Source organism: Misgurnus anguillicaudatus, unplaced genomic scaffold (genome assembly GCF_027580225.2).
Source record: "Misgurnus anguillicaudatus unplaced genomic scaffold, ASM2758022v2 HiC_scaffold_31, whole genome shotgun sequence".
Classification (NCBI taxonomy): Eukaryota; Metazoa; Chordata; class Actinopteri; order Cypriniformes; family Cobitidae; genus Misgurnus; species Misgurnus anguillicaudatus.
In genome coordinates this window covers 5,668,953-5,689,930 of record NW_027395281.1, presented here as the reverse complement: position 1 = coordinate 5,689,930, position 20,978 = coordinate 5,668,953, and the positions used below count along the sequence as shown (strand labels likewise).

Genomic DNA, 20,978 nt, shown 5'->3' with positions numbered 1-20,978 from the left:
TAATAACATGTGCATTGGTATTTTTATCCTAATGGGAGACAGCTGACTGACTGATGAGTGACTATTGTAGTTTCTGTGTATGAATGAATTTACTCTATGCATTATGTTACACCTACAGTAAATTAAGTACAGAATTTAGCGATTAAAAATCAATTGTCAGTGAGTCCGTTTAATTTGCTTTCTGCTGTAAAAATAGACAGTAATAGTTTATAATCTATGGGTATGGGTAAAAGTCTTTTGAAATATAAGAATATGGGGAGAATTAAAATGACAAGTTGTGACCAATTACATGCCTGCATGTCCCTCAATGCTTCAAGGGCATTTTATAAGAGTCTGAAGACAAGCAGAACATAACCTTTCCAATAAATGCTTAACCTGATCATGTACATATAATTCAAGTTTGGGTGTTAATTGATTTATTGGTAAGACTTTACTGTTTAATAGTCATTATGAGAAAGTGTATTCTTAAGTTTCTTTCTGGTCCAATTTAATGGGGGGAATGATTAATTTAATTGATATGGTAATATGAAGAAGTAAAAAATTGACCATATGATGACAATGAAGTTTTATCAAGTTGCCGATATGATGACAATCAAGTTTACTATTAATATTAGTAAATATGATCATAAATAGTCTGTGTACTGGAATTAAATGAGCCTTATGTATTTTTTTGCAAGACACATTGAGTAGTTAACATTGACTATTGGATAAGTAACATATAATTTAAGATTCAAGATTTTTATTTTGCACATATAGCTGCATAAGCAACCTGTAGTACAATGTAGATATGGTATAGACCTACTTTATAGAAAATACAAAAATATTATATACACTAAAGTTAAGTAAAATTAAAAAGGAATCAGAAATTAAATTAGAGACTGAAAATGTATCTTAATTAAATAAAGTGAACAAATCGACAGTTAAATTAAGATAACAGAGATAGGGGGTAGGACTGCAAGTTAGAAAAGTTATGTTAAATTCTGTTGTACAAAACAAAACAAAAAACACAAATGTAGCACTAAACATTTATTCTGCGTTAAGCTTGAATCAAATTCAAAATAAATTCTCCTTGGTACTCCTTAATGGTGGCAGCAGTTAATCTCACTGGAATTTTCACAATGCACCAGTGGCGATGCTGTGGAGGAGCTGTCAAACAACCCTGGGATTCAGTTACACACCATTTGCAAGCTTAGCAGGTTTGTAAATAAGTCCAATCAAACAAGGCAGTCAAGTTAAATTGCTTGTGGTATGAGAACACATGCGGATGAAAACAATTCAAATATAGAGGCTCGCTCATGAAGATGGTCACACTGTAAAAAATTTGCTGTAATTATGCAGCTGGTTGACAGTAACTTTCTGTAGAAGGTAAAGATTGAAAATGTTTCATGTTAATTTAACTTTGAACAAACTGTTGCCAGTAAATAAAATAAATGTAAAATCGACAGTAAGTTACTGGCAGCTAGTTGCCAGTAATACCCAGTAATACTGTAATTTCTACAGAATTTTTACAGTGCAGTTAAGATGGTTTCAGTCCTCAGTGATGATCAGAGCTGCTTAGATCAGTTACACACATTTATAGTTTTGTGCCTATCAAGCAGTGAAGGGTAAAAGTAAAAAATGACAAATTTGGATTTGCTTGTATTCCATGTATGGTGTCGTGTCCGTCGGGTATTTACTGTAATAGCTCAGCTTGTGGTTTGGCATTGGTCCACAGGCGTGATGGCCCTGGATTAGCTGCGGGGGAGAGTCCACATGCCTCTGGTATAAAGTTGCAGCAGCAACAGCATTTTTATTAATAACCCATATCAAAGAAGTGAGTGCACGAGCTCATGATCTTGATTTCCATCGCAAGAGTCTGTTGACAGAAGTAGCAGCTTGCACCAAATGTGAACTTACAGACCTGATGTTGTATTCTCTCTTTTCAAAATCACGATGTTGTGACGTGACGATGATTCGCGTCTATCGGTCCTGTACCTGGAAAAACTTCTATGGTACCGCATATCTGTTAATTACTCCAATCTTTCGTATTTCACTAAACATCACAATCTCACACTGTATATGTGAATGGCCAATATGAATACATTTGTTTTTCTTCTCAGTTTTCTTTAGAAATTCTTGACAGACTAAAAAAGGGCAAGAGTGAAACAAGGAGCCCAACCCCGTATAGAAGGTGGCAGCGTTTAATTATAGCTCCTTCATCTCAGACATTTTCCTATAGGAAACTGTATCTGTTTCGGCAGAGGTGTGAATCTTGACAGAATAGCAAGACAAATGCACAGATGATCCTATAAGCCTCAGGGAATGTCTCATGAACAGCTGTTGCCAGTCTAGAGGTAAAGACGCATACAAATATAGACCATGACTGAGACTCATTCTTCAGTTTTCTTCTTCTAGAAAAACTTTCAACATGTTTCTGCTCTGTGTGTTATTGCTTTGTCATAACTGAACACAAACACAGATGATAGATAGACACGTACTGTATAGATAATAACGGGATGATGATTAGCACATATACAGCCACCTGACAGGGCACTTTAAATGATATCAATGATAGCAATTGTGATGTTTTGAATGTAAATTCTAAAAAATGACTAAACAGCTTCGTTATTATTCTACTGTGATGAGATGAATGTATGTGGTGCTAAAAATTCAGATGATGGCCTTCTTTAAAATGACCTTCACATTGCTCAACAGCTTTACTTACATCCACCAAAGTCACTGCAGGACTTTCTTACCACTGTTACAGATTAAAAACATTTCAATTTATTAATATTACTGATATTATATTGTTTTATTCAAGTATAGATTTACTAACTCGCTTTCATATATTGTGTTTTTGAATATTGTTTCCATGTCATAATTATGACCGAAGGCTCTAAAGACTTTTACGATCATTTAAGGAGGCATTACACAACAAAATGAGAAAATTAAAAACGAAACAGAATTAAAGTGATTCTCCAGCCAAATATCAATCGATTTTGTAAGAAATTTTGAACCTGACAAATCAATATGCACTATACACCAGATATCATGTGACCATTGCTATTCTGGACTCAAAGTATTTTGGTTTCTCCTCGTGATTTTTGTGATGTAAAAATTTGTGCCATTTGTATTATTTGGCTTTAACCTCTGAAATGAAGCCGCAAGATGCTGATGGATGTTGTAACTGGACCATCTGGATCAAACAGACAGCATCATTCTGGCATCTGACAGCCACTTTAAAAGTGTTTTCTGAAAAGAATTAATTTTTGTAGGAAATATACACTATATCTCATTCATCTATACAGTAGATGTTCTAGCAGTGCCTCATTTGTTTTCGGAGGTCTCTATCTTATCTCCTTCTGCATGTGAGAGAGCCAGTGAAGACTGTTAGCGCCTCATAGCTGCTAAGACAGGGTAAATACAAACATTTCAATACAAATGTTTCATGCACAAAACTCTACAGGTGAGAAAATGTCAACATTACATGAAGAAATGTATATTTAGGTCTGTCTTGAATTTTCAGGTTGGTGAAGTATTATTAATAAGCAACAGAAAGGCAATCAGAAGGAATCTGCCTCATGTAAACAGCAACAAGCAGAAATCGATTCACATCTTAATGCCTTTAGGTTTCTTCTCATGAAAGCAAGAATATGAAAACAAATTAGCACATTCCCTTAGAAAACTATGAAAGCAAATGCTGAATGTAAATGAACGCTTATAATGCATTAGGCCACATTAAGAATACGCCTTAATTGAAACTTTGCTTGTTGCATTCAGATTCTGTGCACATCTCCCTCATTTGCCTGTTTTATTAATAAGGCAGACATCTCATTTGGTATCTGCTTGTTAACATCACTATAAACTCAATAATGTAAACTATATAATATTCTTCTCTATAAACATTACAGCTTTATTCTCATAGCACTGACTTTATTCGTCAAATATTTTATTCTTGTTATATTGACTTAATCCTCACAATATTACGACTTTATTCCTGTAATCTTATTTATTTTGACATTTTTTCTGAAAAAACTATTAGTTTAATCTCGCATTATAATGACTTTAATCTCGAGACGTTTTTTTATTTTTTATTTTAGCTTGGCTTTAATCCTCAGCAGGTGTACACTTAAAATGAGTATATTGTGATCCCACTTGCCGTGACCATATTTGAGTTTCTGTGCACTCGTGTTTGCGTACCTACCTTGCTTCTTCACCACTCTGCATGTTTTATTCCCCAGTAGATTTCACTTAATATATAATTTCACATTATTTACAGGTACGGCAGTGATTATAATTCCACCTGGGATGTGGGGTAAATTTTCTTTACAAAAGCAGTTTCCTTTGCAATGCTTGTGTCTTTATGTTTTCAGCGTGCAGGTGTGTTGTGAGTTATCTTGTCACTCTTTGGTTTACCCAGATGGAATAAACGAGCATGTAATCAAGAATCTTGGTATCGGGTCTATCTTCATTCTGTCTGTCTTGTAACTAAAGAGTCTTTAGTTATTCTGCACCCCAGCTCACAGCTCTGTACTGCCGGTTCAAGTTGTATTGTTTTGTAACTATTTGATTAAAATGTATTTGTTATTATTGTTGTTCAGTAACCTTGATTGTTTAAAAAGGCACCTTTAAATAAAATGTATTGTTATTACCATTATTATTAAAGAATGTATGCTTTCATTGCCATGTCTGTTAGAATATAATCACTTAGGATATAATTTAATACTTTTCTTTGTTTCCATTTATTTCCATTTTCATGTAACGCTGCCTTGAAACTTTATGAAGGTATGAAGGTGATGTAATGACCAATTCTTGTAATGTGACAAACACACACACAGACACACACACACACAGACACACACACACACACACACACACATGGAGCAGTGGGCAGATATCTCTACAGCACCAGGGGAGTTATAGAGGACTCGCTCAAGGACACCTCAGTCACAACCTGCAAACTCTCTGGTTGCCATTAGGTCACGGGCATGGCCGTAAATTTCATCTAACAGAAGGGCGAAAATACGTAAAATGTACAATTTCTTAATAACAATTTTTGAGGGGGACACAAATAATACAGCCAGAATTGTACTGGTAAGTAAGTGTGTACACATTTTTGTTTAAAACTATTTATTTATGGATCAAACCACTGTCAGGTAAGGAGTGTTTCTAAACTTTGGTGAGTTTCCATTTGAGTTACTACTTACACAATTATTTAAAGTAGCCTACATATCTTTATATTATTTATATTTCATATTATTGTTTTCATGATATTTAAAATATTTGACTGTTTGATCAAAATAAAATTGGGCTCGTTTTGTTCTTGTTTTTAAGCGTATTTGTCCCCCCGAAAGTTGTCAACACTGGTTAGTAGTGTAGTGTAAGTTACCATAGTTTGCTCAAACTAAGCCCATACTTACCTGGGTAACGACTAAAAATCAGGCCACAGATGAGTTTGGGATCCAGCTCAGCAGCAGATGGCAGTAATACACCACTAAAACATGCTCGTGACTAATCTCGACTTGACATCCAAGATTACATATAATGCAAAAATGTTAACACACTGACTGCGAAATAATCTAGAATCTAGATGACATTTAGCAATTTAAGGAAAACATTTGAGGTAAAAGTCATTTTAGAAATTGTTAGTCATTCTGAGTTGAGTTGCATCACTAGTTCAAATGTAGACATATTCATATAAACTATGGTTATACTTTTTGATTCTCTTTTGGTGTTTATCTGAAATATTGTATTGTTCTTGTTAAGGAAATAAAAATTAAATAAAACAAACTTTCTGAATCGCGTGCCCGCGACTTCTTCTTTTGTGTTTATCGGCGCTGGTTTGGTGCATTTGCGCCTCCTACTGCACTGGAAGATAATGAAGATCTGCATTTACATCCTTTCATAACTCTGTGGTTTAGATTTATTTATATTTCTCTTTGTGTTTTAAATTTTATATGATCTGTATCATTTTCTAAAATGTATATTAATTTACATGTTTTTGTGGTTTATTTAAACGGTTGAGAACTAATAAAGTAAATCTTTGCTGATGCAGCTTTAAATGTATTAATAACGTGACCAGACGTTCCCGTTTTCCGAGGAAAGTCGCGGTTTTTTGGGGGGAGGTTGTGTTATGTCCCCGAAAATGTCCCCGTTTTACAGCACGTCCCAACCAACCAGCAAATACAGTAAAAAGGCTTAAGTTTGTAAGACCGGACCGGAGCGATCATGTGATGATTATTTTCACCAGCAGAGGGAGCTGCGAGCTACACTGATTATTTGATCGCGCATCACTGCAGACAAGAGAAAACGTCAAGGTATCAAAAGATATGAAGTCAAAGTAAGTTATCAGGTTCAAGGTAACTACTCAGGTTAAATTAAAGTAATAAACCAATATAGTTAATTGATCACAACATTAATGTCATATCTGTATATTGTAAAAAAGGAAAACAAAAAAATAGATTTACAATGAACTGAATTTGAGACTCAACAACAATAAAAAGACGAAAACATAAAAAAAAGGTTTTGTAATTCTTAGATAATAACCAATGAGATTTTAATGTTTTTTTAACTATTGAACTAGGACATGGCCTTTTTATTAGAAAAATATTGATCACCTTAATCTAGAATTATTATAAACTTTGAGCTGTTACTATATTCCCTTACGAAAATTAGCCATGGTTTTAATACAGTTAAATAAACATGGTATAGTAAAACAATGGTTTTGCGGATAGTAATCAATGCACCAAAAGAACATGATTACTACACTTTTACCACAATAAAACCTTTTCGTAAGGTATTATTTTATAAGTTTCACTATGGCCTTGTCTTCAGCGACGGTCCTTAAAAACACACAGTGTTTCACCTCATGATGATAAAAAGTAAAATATTCTCAATTTGTGTCAATTTTCCAATAACTTCCTTGTTTAGTTAAAACATAGTCTGTGTGTAAATGTGCATTTGTACGATACATTCAGAATGGAGTCTTAAATATGAAGCATTGCTAACATTTACACAATCCAGTTCTTTCTCTTTATGTTGTGTCACTTCAACACATCCAGAGGAAACGGACGACTGCATGTTCAATCCTGTCCACATTCTTGCAGAGCTCTGCTAATGTATTCATGAAGACATACGCAGTGTTAATGATCATTAAACTTCTCTGTGCACTGCAGGATTATTTTCTTTCAGCTTCATTAATCAAACTTTAACTCATCTCACGACACTGAAACCATTTGTGTTTGTTACAGAGAAGCAATGAGTGTAGCATGACAAGAAAACAAATAGGAACAAGCAGTGAAATAAAATCACAAATAATATCCAAATAAAAATAAAACGAGTTAATAGTGAAAGCTTGAACACTTTAGACTTTCCCCGTCAGTATTTTGTATCTTGTTTTAATTAAAATGAATAAACGGCATAATAGCAAGAATGTTTATACAAAGCAAAAATAAATAAATAAATAAATACAAGATGATTCATCTTTTGAATTGACAACTTTTGTATAAATGTATCTTGTTTGAAGGGTGCTCAGATAGTTTCACTACATTGTCAAGTGTAAGCAATAAAAAGAGTGTCGTTCATAAGATATTGTGTGAATGGTGTGATGTTAAAATCCTCTATACTTTCACATTCCTCCAGCGAGTCCGGACAGGGCCGACAGTTCTGCGCTTCCTTATATGGTGACATTATCAAACCTACATGTCAAAATATGAACTCACACTGCAACAACTACATCAGTTATTGCAAAATCTGTGATGAATGTGTTCAGATGCTGCAAGACGACTCGTAAAGAAGTATACTGGACGTAAGATGCTGGATTTGTCCACTATTTGGATGGAAGCACAGCCTGCAGCAAACTTTTGAATGTAAAGCTTTGATATCATGATTTTAAACAAGAGGTTTGTTTTCCCGTGTTGGTTTCTGAGGAGTTTCAGCTTCAGTGGGCGGAGCTAAGGCTCTGGGGTGGAGCTCGCTCTTGATGCTTTATTGCAAGTGTCTGAATGAATGTTGTACCTGATACAGGTAAGTGACCAGAGACAAGCTGACGCTAACTTTAGTTGTCTGAACAGATCTTGCTTCTTCTTTCTGCTTCTTCTTTTCATTGTGTAAGAGGAATAACAGTTTCTCTTCTCTATCTGCCAGAAACCAACAGACATTAACAAACTCTTCATAATGCGTTTGCTTATCCTGAGCGTTTTATATTTGCAGGTCATTTGAGTTTGAACCTCTCGGTGAGTATAAAGTTAATCATTTTAATGAACAGATGGATTCAAGTGAGAGTTTAGATAAGATAAGCATTTTTGTACTCTTGATTTTTGTATTTATAGTCTATAATAAAGTTTCAATAAGATTGATTTGTTTGCGTGTGTGTATATCGCTGGAGGGCAGATTCACAGCAGGTCTGGTCTTGTGCAGGGAAATGTCTGTGTTAGGAAATCTTATGCTGTCACACGCAGAAGAAATCACTTCTTACATGTGTCATTAATGTCCACGTTTATAACAGATCAGCTGGGTGAATATCTGTGTGTTGTGTCCTTCATTCCACCGGAGTCTGTTTAAACAGATCAGACTTCAGTCGAGTGAAGAAAATAACACACGGATCGAGCGTCTGATAAAACCCAACATGAAGGAGTCTTCAAACACATGATGTGTCTTCTCTAATAACATTGTCACGTCTCTTGTCTTCTAACCTGACATCATTTATCAGTGTCACAAAGAATGTAAAACTCTGAATTACAATAAAAAAAAGTCTGTAAATAAATATGATTTGAGTAGGTATGCATCTACTTGTCACTTTTTCTTACAGCACACAGCCTGCAATAAATCGATACACTGCACTTAAACATCCAGTATGACCCTTTAGAGAACAAACACATTCACTCATCCAAGAAAGTATTTGGACATGCAATATGGTCATATATTCACCTTTTTAATCTGGCAAAAAAAAATGTACATTTTAACACCTATAATGCTTGACAAAAAGATAAAACAAAATGTGTTATAATAAAGACTGTAGTGTGAAAATAATCAAGAAAACTCTTATAACACAGAGCTGATTTACACACCTGTGATTCTCCTGCAGGACACCTGTGTGGAGAGCTGACTTCAAAGTTCCCCAAAAACACCTTCAAAATTTATTGCAAAAATATATCAAGAAACATGAATTTAGGTCGGAGAAAAGCAAAAACTAACATCTTTAAGTATTTTCAAAGAATATGTAACACAGCTCATACCTTATCAAAGACCAATGAAAAGAAATGTGCTAATAAATGCAACATGTTTTTGTGAGACATTTATTCATTATAGACCCTTTTACAGCTCACGTGATCAAATAGCATGCGTGTGCATTTAGGCAACAGACGTGGTGTTATTCCCCATTGGTTCTAACATGTTAGCAACTCAGAAAATTTATTCAAAGGGTTTCCCAGCATCAAAATGTCTGGTTGTTGCGTTTGGTTGCACTAATATACTCATATACATATATGCATCTGGCAACTTTATATTTGGCCATCTGCTAACATCTTCTATCCACTCCACTATAGTACACGGATCTGGTAGATGTGTTGGAAAAAGTTGATAAAGTTAACTTATTAAAATAATTTTCTCTGTCTGTGTTGCTTCACTGCTGATTCTTGCCAAATGGCGCACACATACGCTGCCACGTCATCATTGTGTACAAACATTCAAAGGGTCTATAACAGAAACAGGTTTGTCTTTTACTCTTTGACTTCATCACACCTGTTGTAGTGTTTTAGTTCAAGATAAGCTGTGATGCATCAGACTTTGGGCTGTATGGGGTCAGAAAGTGTTATCAGCCGGTTCCCACACACCAGCTGTCTGTTCACCTTCCTGTTGGAGATGATGATGATGATGGGACTTACGGCCGCGTACAAAGATGCAAAGAAAATTCTTATGTCCGAGATCAGCGATGAACCCATAGTCTGCTGAACTGTCAGCGTGTAAACCCACAGCCCGTTATCTACCCCATAAAACAACACGTACAGCGTTACTAAGGTGACCACGGTGATAGCCGCCCGCCGTTCAGCAGACTGGCCCTGCCTGCCGGCCGTGACCGCTCCGCCGCTCCGTAAACCCTTCACCTGCTGGCTGTGGCGATATAAGAAGACCAGAATGATGAGGCTGGCCATTGCCATCAACGCCATGGGCACCACATCTCTTCCTACCTGGGCACCGCCGTTGGCGTCCCGAGAGATCTTGGACGGAAAGGCCAGGAAGCAAAACTCCACGTTGATTCCGTTCTGTATGAGTTTGGAGTCGTTCTTGGCACCTATGGCAAACAGAAGGGGAGCGACGCTCATGGAGGTGTTGATCAACCATAATGCCAGGAAAATGGCCCCCAGGTATCGAGCTACCAGAACACGGGCGTTAGCCCAGCGTGACCCGGGCGGAGCGATGCTCAAGCACTGATATGCACTCAGAACGAACGTCAACCAGATGGACAAAGATCTGGAAGTGCGGTATATGAAGATGACGGCTTTGCAACCGACATCGTCAAACACGTTGTAGATCTCGAAAGTGGCGAGAACCTCCAGCAGGCAGCGCACGCCCACCACCGTAATGTTGACAGATGCCAGGTGCAGCACGATGGCATCAGCAGGTAAGAGATGACCCTCGTGATACATCGCAGAGAGGAAAGCACAGATGACAGCGCCGTTGCCCGGAACGCCCATCACTGCGAGCGACAGGAAGAGCATTCCGCGGGTCCAAGCATCCGAGTTGATCATTTTGGACTATGACGGTCGACAACGAATCTTCCTAGGTTGAAAATATTTTATTTTTAAACTTAGAAACACTTGTAGATTCTTTGTCTCTCATTAAGATCTATAAGTAGTGCTTCACTGCAACCCCAAGCACCTCAGAATGATCATCTGTTCTTATAGTCTTGTTAGAGCCATAGGGATGTTAATGTACAGGACGGTCCAGTGATCTTACACTTGAACTTAATTATGTGAATGATGTGCAGTCCAGTGATTCTGTTGCAACATTCATCTCAGTGACTGACACCATACAGGTCAACAAAAACATGCGAGGCAAACTCAGACCATCTTGGGTTAGAAAAATGTTCTCACGTGTGAAATGGTCATAACATGAGCACCTATAAGATGCGTTTGCTTTATTTTACATATATTGCACATTGTATCATTGTTGATCTGTTTAAGATGAACACAAGAGAAAAGGACTAAAGCATTCAAATCTCCTGAGGAATCACAGGGATCTGATATGACGATACGAGATGAACCACAACAGAAAACAGACGAGTCGAGACCTGCCCGACCTCATCCACACGCCCTAAACCGGCTCATAACAGAGATGTTTATAAAGATTCATTTGCTAATGATCTTAATGTTGTCTAATTATATTGTGAGGACACACGAGGGACAAACGCTTTTAGTAGTAAACAATACAAAAAACAAAAAATATTGATCAAAAGGTTAACAATAAAAATAAATCTTTAACAAATGACCATTTAGAAAAAATCCTACAAAAGAAAATCTAGAACTTTTACATTTAGTCATTTAGCAGACGCTTTTTTCCAAAGAGCATTAGAACTAGTCTCATCAAGTCAGTATACATACACAAGGATTTTTTAAAGGACAAGAAAGATAAAGATAAAAGATAAAAATATTAAATTCTGTATTAGTAAGTGAGGTGTTGGCAGAGATAGCTACAGAATCAGCAGATCTTATCTCAACCCGCAGATCATTTCACAGTTGTGCGACAGATCCAGAGAAGGTACGCAATAGTATTTTTTCCCCTTTTTGGGATGCCACCACAAGAAACAAAAGCAAGCGAGAGCAAAAGAAATGTACAAAAATGAGAGAATAAAAAGATCATCCAAAGACCTGAATTTTATTTACTTTATCACGTACAAAATCAACAATATGCGCAAGCAATATGAACATTCACTGAAGGCTCTTGAGTAATTGTTCTTGTTTTCTTGGTTTCCTTGGTTTGTGCCGTGTCCCACGGGTCCATTAGAAGCTATATATTCACGTAGCATGAGTCGTCAACTACAGAAAATCCTACAAACAGAACATTTCCACAAGCTTGGACACAGGTAGGTGGATCAAATCCAATGAATTCTTGCTCTAGATCATTGCAAACGTTCAGGAATAAATCTGCAACTATTGTGTTTTGGCCGTGCACAGGAGCGGTTCTATGGACTTATGCATCACCATCAAAGGCGTCTCCTTCCTCTTGCAGGCAGGACTGGGCATCCTTGCCAATGTCGTGGTCCTACTGGCCTACATCCACATCATGCTGACCGATCTGAACCTGCAGCCCGTGGACATGATTATGTGCCACCTGGCCTTCGCTGACCTCATGCTGCTGTTGACGCGCTGCATCCCGCAGACCATGACCGTGTTCGGCCTGAGAAATCTGCTCGACGATGGCGGCTGCAAGGTGGTGATCTACACGTACCGCATCGCCAGAGCTCTGTCGGTCTGCATCACCTGCATGCTGAGCGTCTTCCAGGCGGTGACCGTTGCACCTGCGTCAGGACCGTATCTGTCCAGGCTAAAGGCCAAGCTGCCGCAGCTGGTCATCCCCACGTTCGCGATGCTGTGGTTTATAAACATGGCCGTGTGTATAGCCGCCCCGTTCTTCTCTGTGGCCCCTCGTAACGGTACCGTCCCCCCGTTCACACTCAATCTGGGCTTTTGCCACGTCGACTTCCGCGATAACTTGTCCTACGTCATTAACGGGGTCGCGGTTTCGGTGCGAGACTTCGCTTTCGTGGGCCTGATGCTGGGCTCCAGCGTCTACATCCTGGTCCTCCTGCATCGCCACAGCAGGAAAGTGAGAGGCATCCGGCGGCCACAACAGGGCGCCACCATGGAAACGCGGGCCGCCAAGACGGTGCTGATGTTGGTGGTTCTGTACGCTGTGTTTTTTGGCATCGATAACGTGATCTGGATCTACATGCTTACCGTGACCCAGGTGCCTCCCGTGGTGGCCGATATGAGAGTGTTTTTCTCCTCGTGTTATGCATCTCTCAGCCCGTTCCTCATCATCTCCTCTAATAAGAAGGTCAAAGCGAGGATGGTGTGTGCAGCCTCAGACCAAGAGCAGCAAACAGTGGACAACAAGGACTCAAATGTTAAAAACTGACCAGAACATAGAGCTCTAGGCCTCAGGAAAGAGTTGTAATTGGGTTTAACAAATTGATTAAAAATCTCTATAGTATGCCATATCTGTATCTGAAATTTCTGAATGTGAAAACAACACATTTTAATACAGACAATAAAATGACGAAAACTCCTCGAAAGGTTTTATTTTGACACATTTGTTCAGATCTATTGTGACTCTTATTGTGACACTTTTATTCCGTTCTAGTGTGACTCTTATTTTGACGGGTTGCTTTTCAGTCGCCATCTTGTCTGAGTGTGTCTGGCTTCAGGCGCGCGCACTGAACCGACCCGGAAAACTCGAGACGAATTAATCCGACGGTAAAATCAAATTTAATCGGATTCTTCTATTCATTCACATGAAATAAATGATTAATTCAAGTAATAAGGTTTAAATTCACCGATTGACTCGATGGGTGCGCTTCATTTTTAACCATCAGAGCGCTTTAATGACAAGAGTCGGGTCACTTCCGCTTTAGTAGCCTGTTATCTTAGCAGCAACACAGCTTTAATCATTCGTTTAAATAAATGTGTACTTTTAAAAACGAATAATTCTTTATTTTAATTACAGATGAGCTATATATAAGTGTTAGGGTTTGGTTTTTTTACCCTTTACTATTTTAGCGTTGTAGTGTCTAATGTTGTATCTCATAATAACAATATCTGCATTGAATTTTAAATCGGCGCATAAACCCTTAACTTACATCTTAACACATGTTAACTGAGTAAGATTAATTAATCATTTAAAATGAGACCTTGATGCTTTTTTTCCCCCATGATTTGATTTTGAGTCTTTAGTCGTCTTTTTACATGCAGGGTCACACATTTGGGTCATGATGGATTTGATATAATTTAAGCCTGTTGTCTTTGTTGTCATGTTTGTGTTTTTATTTATGTTCTGATGGTATTATTTATATACTTATCCATTTTTGGGGATATGACAATGTCCATGTCATTTTAGCCCAAATCCAAAAATATTGCAGTTGACATTTATGGTTCATATCAAAATAATGAAGCCTGTTTAAGAGAATGAATGTCACTGATGATGTTTTTTGCACTCTTTTAATAACTCTTAATGGTCATGTTTTAAAACATTGTTCATCTCACACACTGTGTTATTGTTAAATACAGTGCACAGATATTCACTTGTGTAGTTTGTACTGCAGATATGGCCGCCATCCGTAAGAAGCTGGTGATCGTTGGTGATGGTGCTTGTGGGAAGACTTGCCTCCTCATCGTCTTTAGTAAAGATCAGTTTCCAGAAGTTTATGTCCCAACTGTGTTTGAAAACTATGTGGCTGACATTGAAGTGGACAGTAAACAGGTAAATATTAGCACAGATGTGGACCGTGTTCTTCTTCTGTCATTTATATGTGTTGGTCGTATTGTCTATTAGAGTTTTATCTTGAAAGTTTTCTGGGTTTTGTTTAGATTTAATGTTTAAGAAAGTGTCATTCTTGCTCAAGACTAGAGATCTCTTATCCTGGAGGTCTGAAATCTTAAATTAAGAGTTTAACTCCAACACATCTGTATGTTAATGGCTGCGTCCGAAACCGCATACTGTATAGTAGGTACTGAATTAGATGAAGTACCTACTTACTTGGCGTTAAAACAGTAGGTACTGTATAGTATGAATCCTGGTAGTATGAATGAGATTCGGACGTACTACATCCGCCATGTTGCTACATCACGTGACATATGTCGTCATCACGTCGTGTCATTTCAGCGCGAAAACAGCCGCGTGCCTCTTCTTCTTCGTTGGATAACTCCTCGTCCGGGGCATCATGGGATAGTGTAGCGTCCATCGTATGCACACTGCAAAATCTAACCGGAAGTAGTAGGTCATCCGGGTACTTTTCGCATACTGATTTTCGAATACTATGTATTCGGACATACTACTCGCTTCGCCTACTGCTTTTCGCGTACTATATAGTATGTAGTAGGCGGTTTCGGACGCAGCAAATGTTTCTAGTGATCTCAGAGATCATGATGAGCTTCTTCAGGTGTGTTGGATTAGAGAGATAAACTCTGTAGGACCTCGTTGGAGACCTCTGCTTCGTAACACATTTGATTTGGTTTAATAATTGCTTCTTCAGTGTAAAGACTTGGAGTTTCAAAATGGATAAATGATGAGATGAAAGCAGCTTTAAAAGTGTCACTGTGTTCACCGTGAGCACGACAAGTCTCTTTATACCAATATCAAATACTCCCCCATCAATGGTGACATTTCTTGTGGGGTTCGTATGTCACAACGTTCAATGTCTCGTGCGGATGTTTTCAGGTCGAGTTGGCACTGTGGGATACAGCAGGTCAGGAGGATTACGATCGACTGCGGCCGCTGTCTTATCCCGACACAGACGTCATCCTAATGTGCTTTTCCATCGACAGTCCCGACAGTCTCGGTAAGTGAGTCCCGCTCAGCTCACATCGTTCATGTACGTCTCAGTCTGTTGACCTTTAATTCCTCTCTTTTGCAGAGAACATTCCAGAGAAATGGACTCCAGAGGTCAAACATTTCTGCCCCAACGTTCCCATAATCCTGGTGGGCAACAAGAAGGACCTTCGGAACGATGAACACACGCGTCGCGAGCTCTTCAAGATGAAGCAGGTGGGGAGCGCTGAAGGTTATTCTTGTAGAAAATCTTGTTTATATGAACTGTGAAGGGCCAAAAGAAATCCTTCAATTGAACTTTATCAGCACGCACAGTGTCGATGGAGTCGAATAAACCTGATACAGCTATCAAACAGTAAAATAGTCCATTTAATTGTTTTTATTAAACATTGCTTCATCTAATTATTTGCGGTAATTGAAAAGCATAATGATGAGCGTATTCAAGTGAAATTGATTTCCTCTTAGTTTTGTTGCAGTTGCAAGAAACACTGAATCTGTTTTGTCGTCCCTCTCCAGGAGCCTGTCAAACCGGAGGAGGGCCGAGATATGGCCAACAGAATCTGTGCCTTCGGATACATGGAATGCTCCGCTAAAACGAAGGATGGCGTCAGGGAAGTTTTCGAGATGGCCACTAGGGCGGCGCTGCAGGCCAGAAGGGGCAAGAAGAGCAATAAATGCCTCCTGCTGTAATGGACAGAATGCCCGTGTTCACCTCCTTTAACATCTGCTTCTATTTTTATTCTTTTAACTGAATCAGTTCTGCTAGTGATGAGAGTTTGTGTCAGTATTTAATGGTTCTGTTTAGACATCATTCAACAGCGAAATGTGTCAAAGTCATAGTGATGCGCTGTGAGCCACACATGCAGATATGCAACAAAGTTAAAAAAAAGATCAGGACCTACATGCACGCACACACGGACAAGACTTGAAATTCATTTTTTGTCTTTCAGAAAGAAACAGAATTTGGTATGTTTGTGTATTAAAATCTTTATAACAATCTTTTGTTTGGCTTTTGTGTTAAAAGTTTCTTAAGAGATCTTGAGTTTATCTCTTAGCTTTAAACAATATTTCATGTTACATAGGAACAGGAAGTCACACCCTACCACCACAAACCAGCCTTTATTTTTTTTTTGTTCAGACACCTGCAGTAGAAACTGAATGTATGTACTTTTACCTTTTTGACTGAATTAAATGTTTTATAAATGCTGAAAACTCATCCTGCAGAGAGCCATACAATACAATAAGTTTTTAAATGTTACAATAATGTAAGAGGAGTCATGAACTGAGGATGCACAAAATGCTTACATTTATAAATTTTGTTCCCTGTTATTTCATAATGCATTGAAACCAAACAAATATTGTTACTGGGAACACACATTTTAATTCAGATTAATCTTAAAAACCCTTCAATGATGAATTAAACTAACATGTATTAATGTTGTTCACTGGCAGGTGATCAGTTCAGGGGTGTATTCCAGAAAGCGAGCTTAACTTATCATCAGCCAAACGCTGAACTTTCAACTGATTAACCTAAAACCTGCTTGCCTTGATCATGTCGGTTCCAAAACACCTGATAAGAGTTAGTTCAATTAACCTCCTACTGGTGACCTGAGAGTTAATGTACACACACGGGGAATACGTAAAGTTTTCCATTTTAAACATACCCGGGTATGTCGCATAACCAGCTTTCTGGAATACACTCCAGGACATTAAGTGATTTTACAAACATATCTGAGCCACAGTGTTGATCCTTACATGCACACAACTTTGATGTTAAAGACAGCTGAATAAGTAAGGAATAATTGACGACAGGCCGTTGAATTGTTCAAAAATAATGCTCACCCAAGATGGTCATGTGGTTTGACGCAAATTGAAGTAACACGCGGGTGTGCATTATTCTCAAATAATTAAAAGGATCGGATTCAGTTATTCCTCTTATACCACGGTTACCACAGACGTTTGACAGGTCAGGTGTGTGTTTATCAAAAAATAATGCACACCTGTGGATCAACCAATCAAAGCATTCAGTGGACCCGTGGTATAACATCATATAACTCACTGCCTTAATATTATATTCTTCTATCTGCATTCCGAGTAGTTTTTTAAAATGTAAGAAAAGAAAAAAACATCACATAATGTAAATAAGTTGTCACAGAATAAGAATGTGTTAATAATTTAAAGGTGTGTGTAAACTTTAGCGACATGTTGTGGTGAGATTGTAAATTGCAATCAACAGCTCACCTCTCATTTCAAAACACATACGATAGTCCCAATAGGACAAACATGTTATCGTCTGAGAAAATGAAGTAACAACCCACGCGCTGAAGAGCAGTTTGAACCCTGGTCCTGGAGGGCCACTGTCCTGCAGAGTTTAGTTTCAGCCCTAATTAAAAACACCTGAAAAATCTCATTAAAGGCCGTTTCACAATATGCGTTCTTGTCTGTACTTGTGTTCTTGTGGACTTGTTAAACGTCATCAGTCGCGGACCAAGTACTGTTCCAAATCAAAGTTCGCATCAAGCCCAAGTTCACATAAAATCCCCGGATGTGTTCTTGATCCGCCCATTTTATCGAGGATGCATCAGAGGAGACTTGTGTGGACTTATGACAGTGATGTGTCCCAGAATGCATTTCGCGTCAGGAGTTCGTTCTTCCGAGTCTGAACTTGCAAGTTCGAACTACGAAGGACACAAGTCCGAGTTTGGCGTACTTGGTATTGAGAAACAGCTATTGTCTTCAGGATTACTTGGAAATTAACTTGATTAGGGTTGGAACTGAACTCAGAACAGTGGCCCTCAAGGGTTTCCCGCTCCTGGTTTAGGGCTACTGTAGAAACATGACGGCGACCACCACGTAAGGAGAGCCGCGGTGTATGAAATAAAAACGACTGATTGTAACCCTTAAGTCTTTATAAACCCCTGAAAATATAGTTATGTTGATTATTTTGCATTTCTGTCAAGAGATCCTTCTTTAAATGACACAATGAAACTTTAATTTTGACAAACATGTCAGATAGAAGTTTATAATCCCGAGCCGGAGAACTGCGACAATAATCTGTAACACCTTGCTTCGTATCTCTCGTTTAATAGAATGGATTGAGATCCCACATCATAAATGCACTTTAACACCATACAAACAACTGCTGAGCAAGACTTAAACGTGTATCACCGTCACCTTGATATATCCACACAATAATATAGTCATTGTGTTTTCTTGAACGGAGCTCTGGTGCGTCCTATGAGAACCGGCAGTAGAGCGAGGGCCGTTATCAGCGCTGCCATCAGAGGGCGATAGAAGACCCAGCCGGCAGCGATGACGAGTAAAGACAGAGAAGATGAGATGACGAGAGCAAACATCTTCAAGCCCAGAGATACCAACTCCCTCACAACAGGAACCCAATCCACTGCAAAGAGACACTGTCACAACTACAACACGACCGTAAGACTGTATGTGTGTGTGTGTTTGTGTTTGTGTTTGAATTACCCAGTGTGTATATGATGCGTGTGGTCAGACTGATGCCCAGAAACATGAGCGCCCAGCCTCCCACCCTGAATGCCCAAGTCTTCATAACGTTCAGCTGGTGCTCTTTAGCAAACACTTCCTAACGTGGACACATTCATTTATGCATCAGTGACTGAAACAGAGATGCAACACATCAATCACATGTGGGCACAATCTCACCTCCGCTGACAGCTCGTCCATGTACAAGATCTCCAGCGTGTCCCCTGACCGAGTCTTATAGGGCATCAGTTTATCACCCTGCTGCATGGCCACAATACTCACCTATAACACACACACACACATTCATACTGATGTCAGTTTATTTACTTGTGTCTTTATCAGCGATCATAAACTACTTGATCACAGATTCACATTCAGGTCTGCTTAAAACGGCTTTCTAAAAACAGCAAAGCTGACTGGCTGTTCACCTTGTGGGCGGGGCCAGGAAACAATCCGTCACCACTGAGACCAGCATAGGTGAACATAACCCGAACATCTCCCACCTAACACACACACAACAACAACAAATCACTATGGTGTCACATGATCTGTGTGTTCAGTCAGGACTCGAGCGTGCTCACCTCTGGCCTTCGAGGGTTTGCAGTGTGATAAAAATAATCTTCATACACAGTCAGGAAAGTGTTGGCATCAAAAACAGGAAATCCTTTAAGACTCAGTGTTTGGAAGTCATTGATCTGCTCGATTAATCCTTTGGACAGAAAAAGTTGTCCGACCCAAACGTCGGGTGCCACAACAGTTACGCTCTCTACCGCCATCGCACTGTAATAAACAAATAAACAACATCAGTCGCTTTCAAACTATAACACAAACATCAGAGCAACAGAGAGATTTCAGAGGTGTGTGTGTGTGATGTTTAACCTTGGGTTCATGTGGCCGACCTCCTCATCAAAGTGTCGGCTGTTAATGACCTCTGACTTCCACTCGGTGTCTGTAAGAAACATCAACACACACACATCATTGAGATATTCCTGAGACAGATCAGACGGAGATCAGACAACACTCACTGTATGTGTATGTGGTTTCTGTCTTAGTCTCTCCGTTTTCTTTAAAGTCCCTGAAATGACAAACCGTCTCATTGTCAAACAGCAGATTGAAGAGTGATTTAAATGAGAAAGCGTGAGTGAGATTGACCTGCTCTCTGTGTACTCCACCCACTGATACATCTCCACCTGCCTCTTCAACTTCACTGCATGCACAGACACGCTGTAGTTCGGGTCATACAGGGGCTGCACGCCATGCAGATAACAAAAACATAACATAAACATGAATACGTCACAGAGGAGCATGTAGATGTGTGATCACGTGAGCTCAGATGATGCACCTGTCCTGTCTGCAGTTTGCCGGAGAGATGAACCAGACGATTGTTATTCTCAGGATCCAAACTCAAATCTGCACCAAGAGACACAACCTGAGAGAGACCCTCATCCAGAGAGAGAGCAGTACGAACAGCTCGACCCTACAACACCACACATGTCAGAAACACACACACACACACACGGACACAGACAGACAGGTAGAGAGTGTGTCCCTCACCTCGTTGGTAAAGAGCAGATAGACAGACAGAGTGAACAGACAGACACCCCCGATTACTCCACCCGTGCTGTCACTCAAGCGCTCCAGAAAGCCCGCAGATTTACGGCTGTGAACGCGCGAGTGCTGCTCCCCGCCTGAAAACTGACAGCCAACATCAGACACATGAGATCAGACAGATAAGATCATATTACTGGAGTTATACAGCGGTGAAACTTACTGCTTCAGTCATTCTGCGAGTTTCAGGAAGACAAACTGATCAAATCTCTTATCTGCCTCTATGCCGCTAAAAACATTCAGTCTCTTACTGATCAAACTTACTGTATAAGGATTTTATAACAACAGAAAATACACGAGATATATTATTATTATTATTATTATTAAAATATTATGATGTAAGA

The 20,978-nt window shown here is 39.0% G+C and overlaps 4 protein-coding genes and 1 long non-coding RNA gene across 7 annotated transcripts; 3 read left to right on the top strand and 2 right to left on the bottom strand.

Moving 5' to 3' along the window:
- The first annotated feature begins 53 nt into the window (after positions 1-53).
- LOC129453212 (uncharacterized) lies at positions 54-4,659 on the top strand. Its single transcript, XR_008647373.2, has 2 exons — positions 54-1,991; positions 2,100-4,659. It is a non-coding gene; the product is annotated as an uncharacterized lncRNA (long non-coding RNA).
- Positions 4,660-8,591: 3,932 nt separating this feature from the next.
- Positions 8,592-10,730, bottom strand: ora2 (olfactory receptor class A related 2). Its single transcript, XM_055217349.2, has one exon. It carries the CDS (start codon positions 10,725-10,727, stop codon positions 9,759-9,761), a length of 969 nt encoding a protein of 322 aa, XP_055073324.2. The 5' UTR covers positions 10,728-10,730; the 3' UTR covers positions 8,592-9,758.
- A 1,190-nt stretch (positions 10,731-11,920) lies between these two features.
- Positions 11,921-13,116, top strand: LOC129453220 (olfactory receptor class A-like protein 1). Its single transcript, XM_055217348.2, has 2 exons — positions 11,921-12,061; positions 12,153-13,116. The coding sequence occupies exons 1-2, from the start codon at positions 12,003-12,005 to the stop codon at positions 13,114-13,116; spliced, it is 1,023 nt and encodes a 340-aa protein (XP_055073323.2). The 5' UTR covers positions 11,921-12,002.
- Positions 13,117-13,317: 201 nt separating this feature from the next.
- Positions 13,318-16,524, top strand: LOC129453223 (rho-related GTP-binding protein RhoA-B). 2 transcript variants are annotated; one of them, XM_055217352.2, is made up of 5 exons: positions 13,318-13,454; positions 14,300-14,457; positions 15,415-15,535; positions 15,611-15,741; positions 16,042-16,524. In XM_055217352.2, the coding sequence occupies exons 2-5, from the start codon at positions 14,302-14,304 to the stop codon at positions 16,213-16,215; spliced, it is 582 nt and encodes a 193-aa protein (XP_055073327.1). In that variant the 5' UTR covers positions 13,318-13,454; positions 14,300-14,301; the 3' UTR covers positions 16,216-16,524. The 2 variants fall into 2 exon arrangements, with proteins under 2 accessions (XP_055073327.1, XP_073721562.1); XM_073865461.1 differs by having other exon boundaries at positions 13,365-13,454; positions 14,295-14,457.
- A 2,069-nt stretch (positions 16,525-18,593) lies between these two features.
- Positions 18,594-20,953, bottom strand: LOC129453217 (transmembrane protein 43). Of its 2 annotated transcripts, XM_055217345.2 has the most exons (11): positions 20,798-20,953; positions 20,581-20,721; positions 20,369-20,503; positions 20,179-20,273; positions 20,052-20,101; positions 19,906-19,975; positions 19,608-19,806; positions 19,455-19,529; positions 19,207-19,308; positions 19,009-19,126; positions 18,594-18,928 (listed from the first exon to the last, which is right to left on the bottom strand). In XM_055217345.2, the coding sequence occupies exons 1-11, from the start codon at positions 20,807-20,809 to the stop codon at positions 18,726-18,728; spliced, it is 1,200 nt and encodes a 399-aa protein (XP_055073320.2). In that variant the 5' UTR covers positions 20,810-20,953; the 3' UTR covers positions 18,594-18,725. The 2 variants fall into 2 exon arrangements, with proteins under 2 accessions (XP_055073320.2, XP_073721560.1); XM_073865459.1 differs by lacking the exon at positions 20,581-20,721 and having other exon boundaries at positions 20,798-20,952.
- Positions 20,954-20,978: the final 25 nt, after the last annotated feature.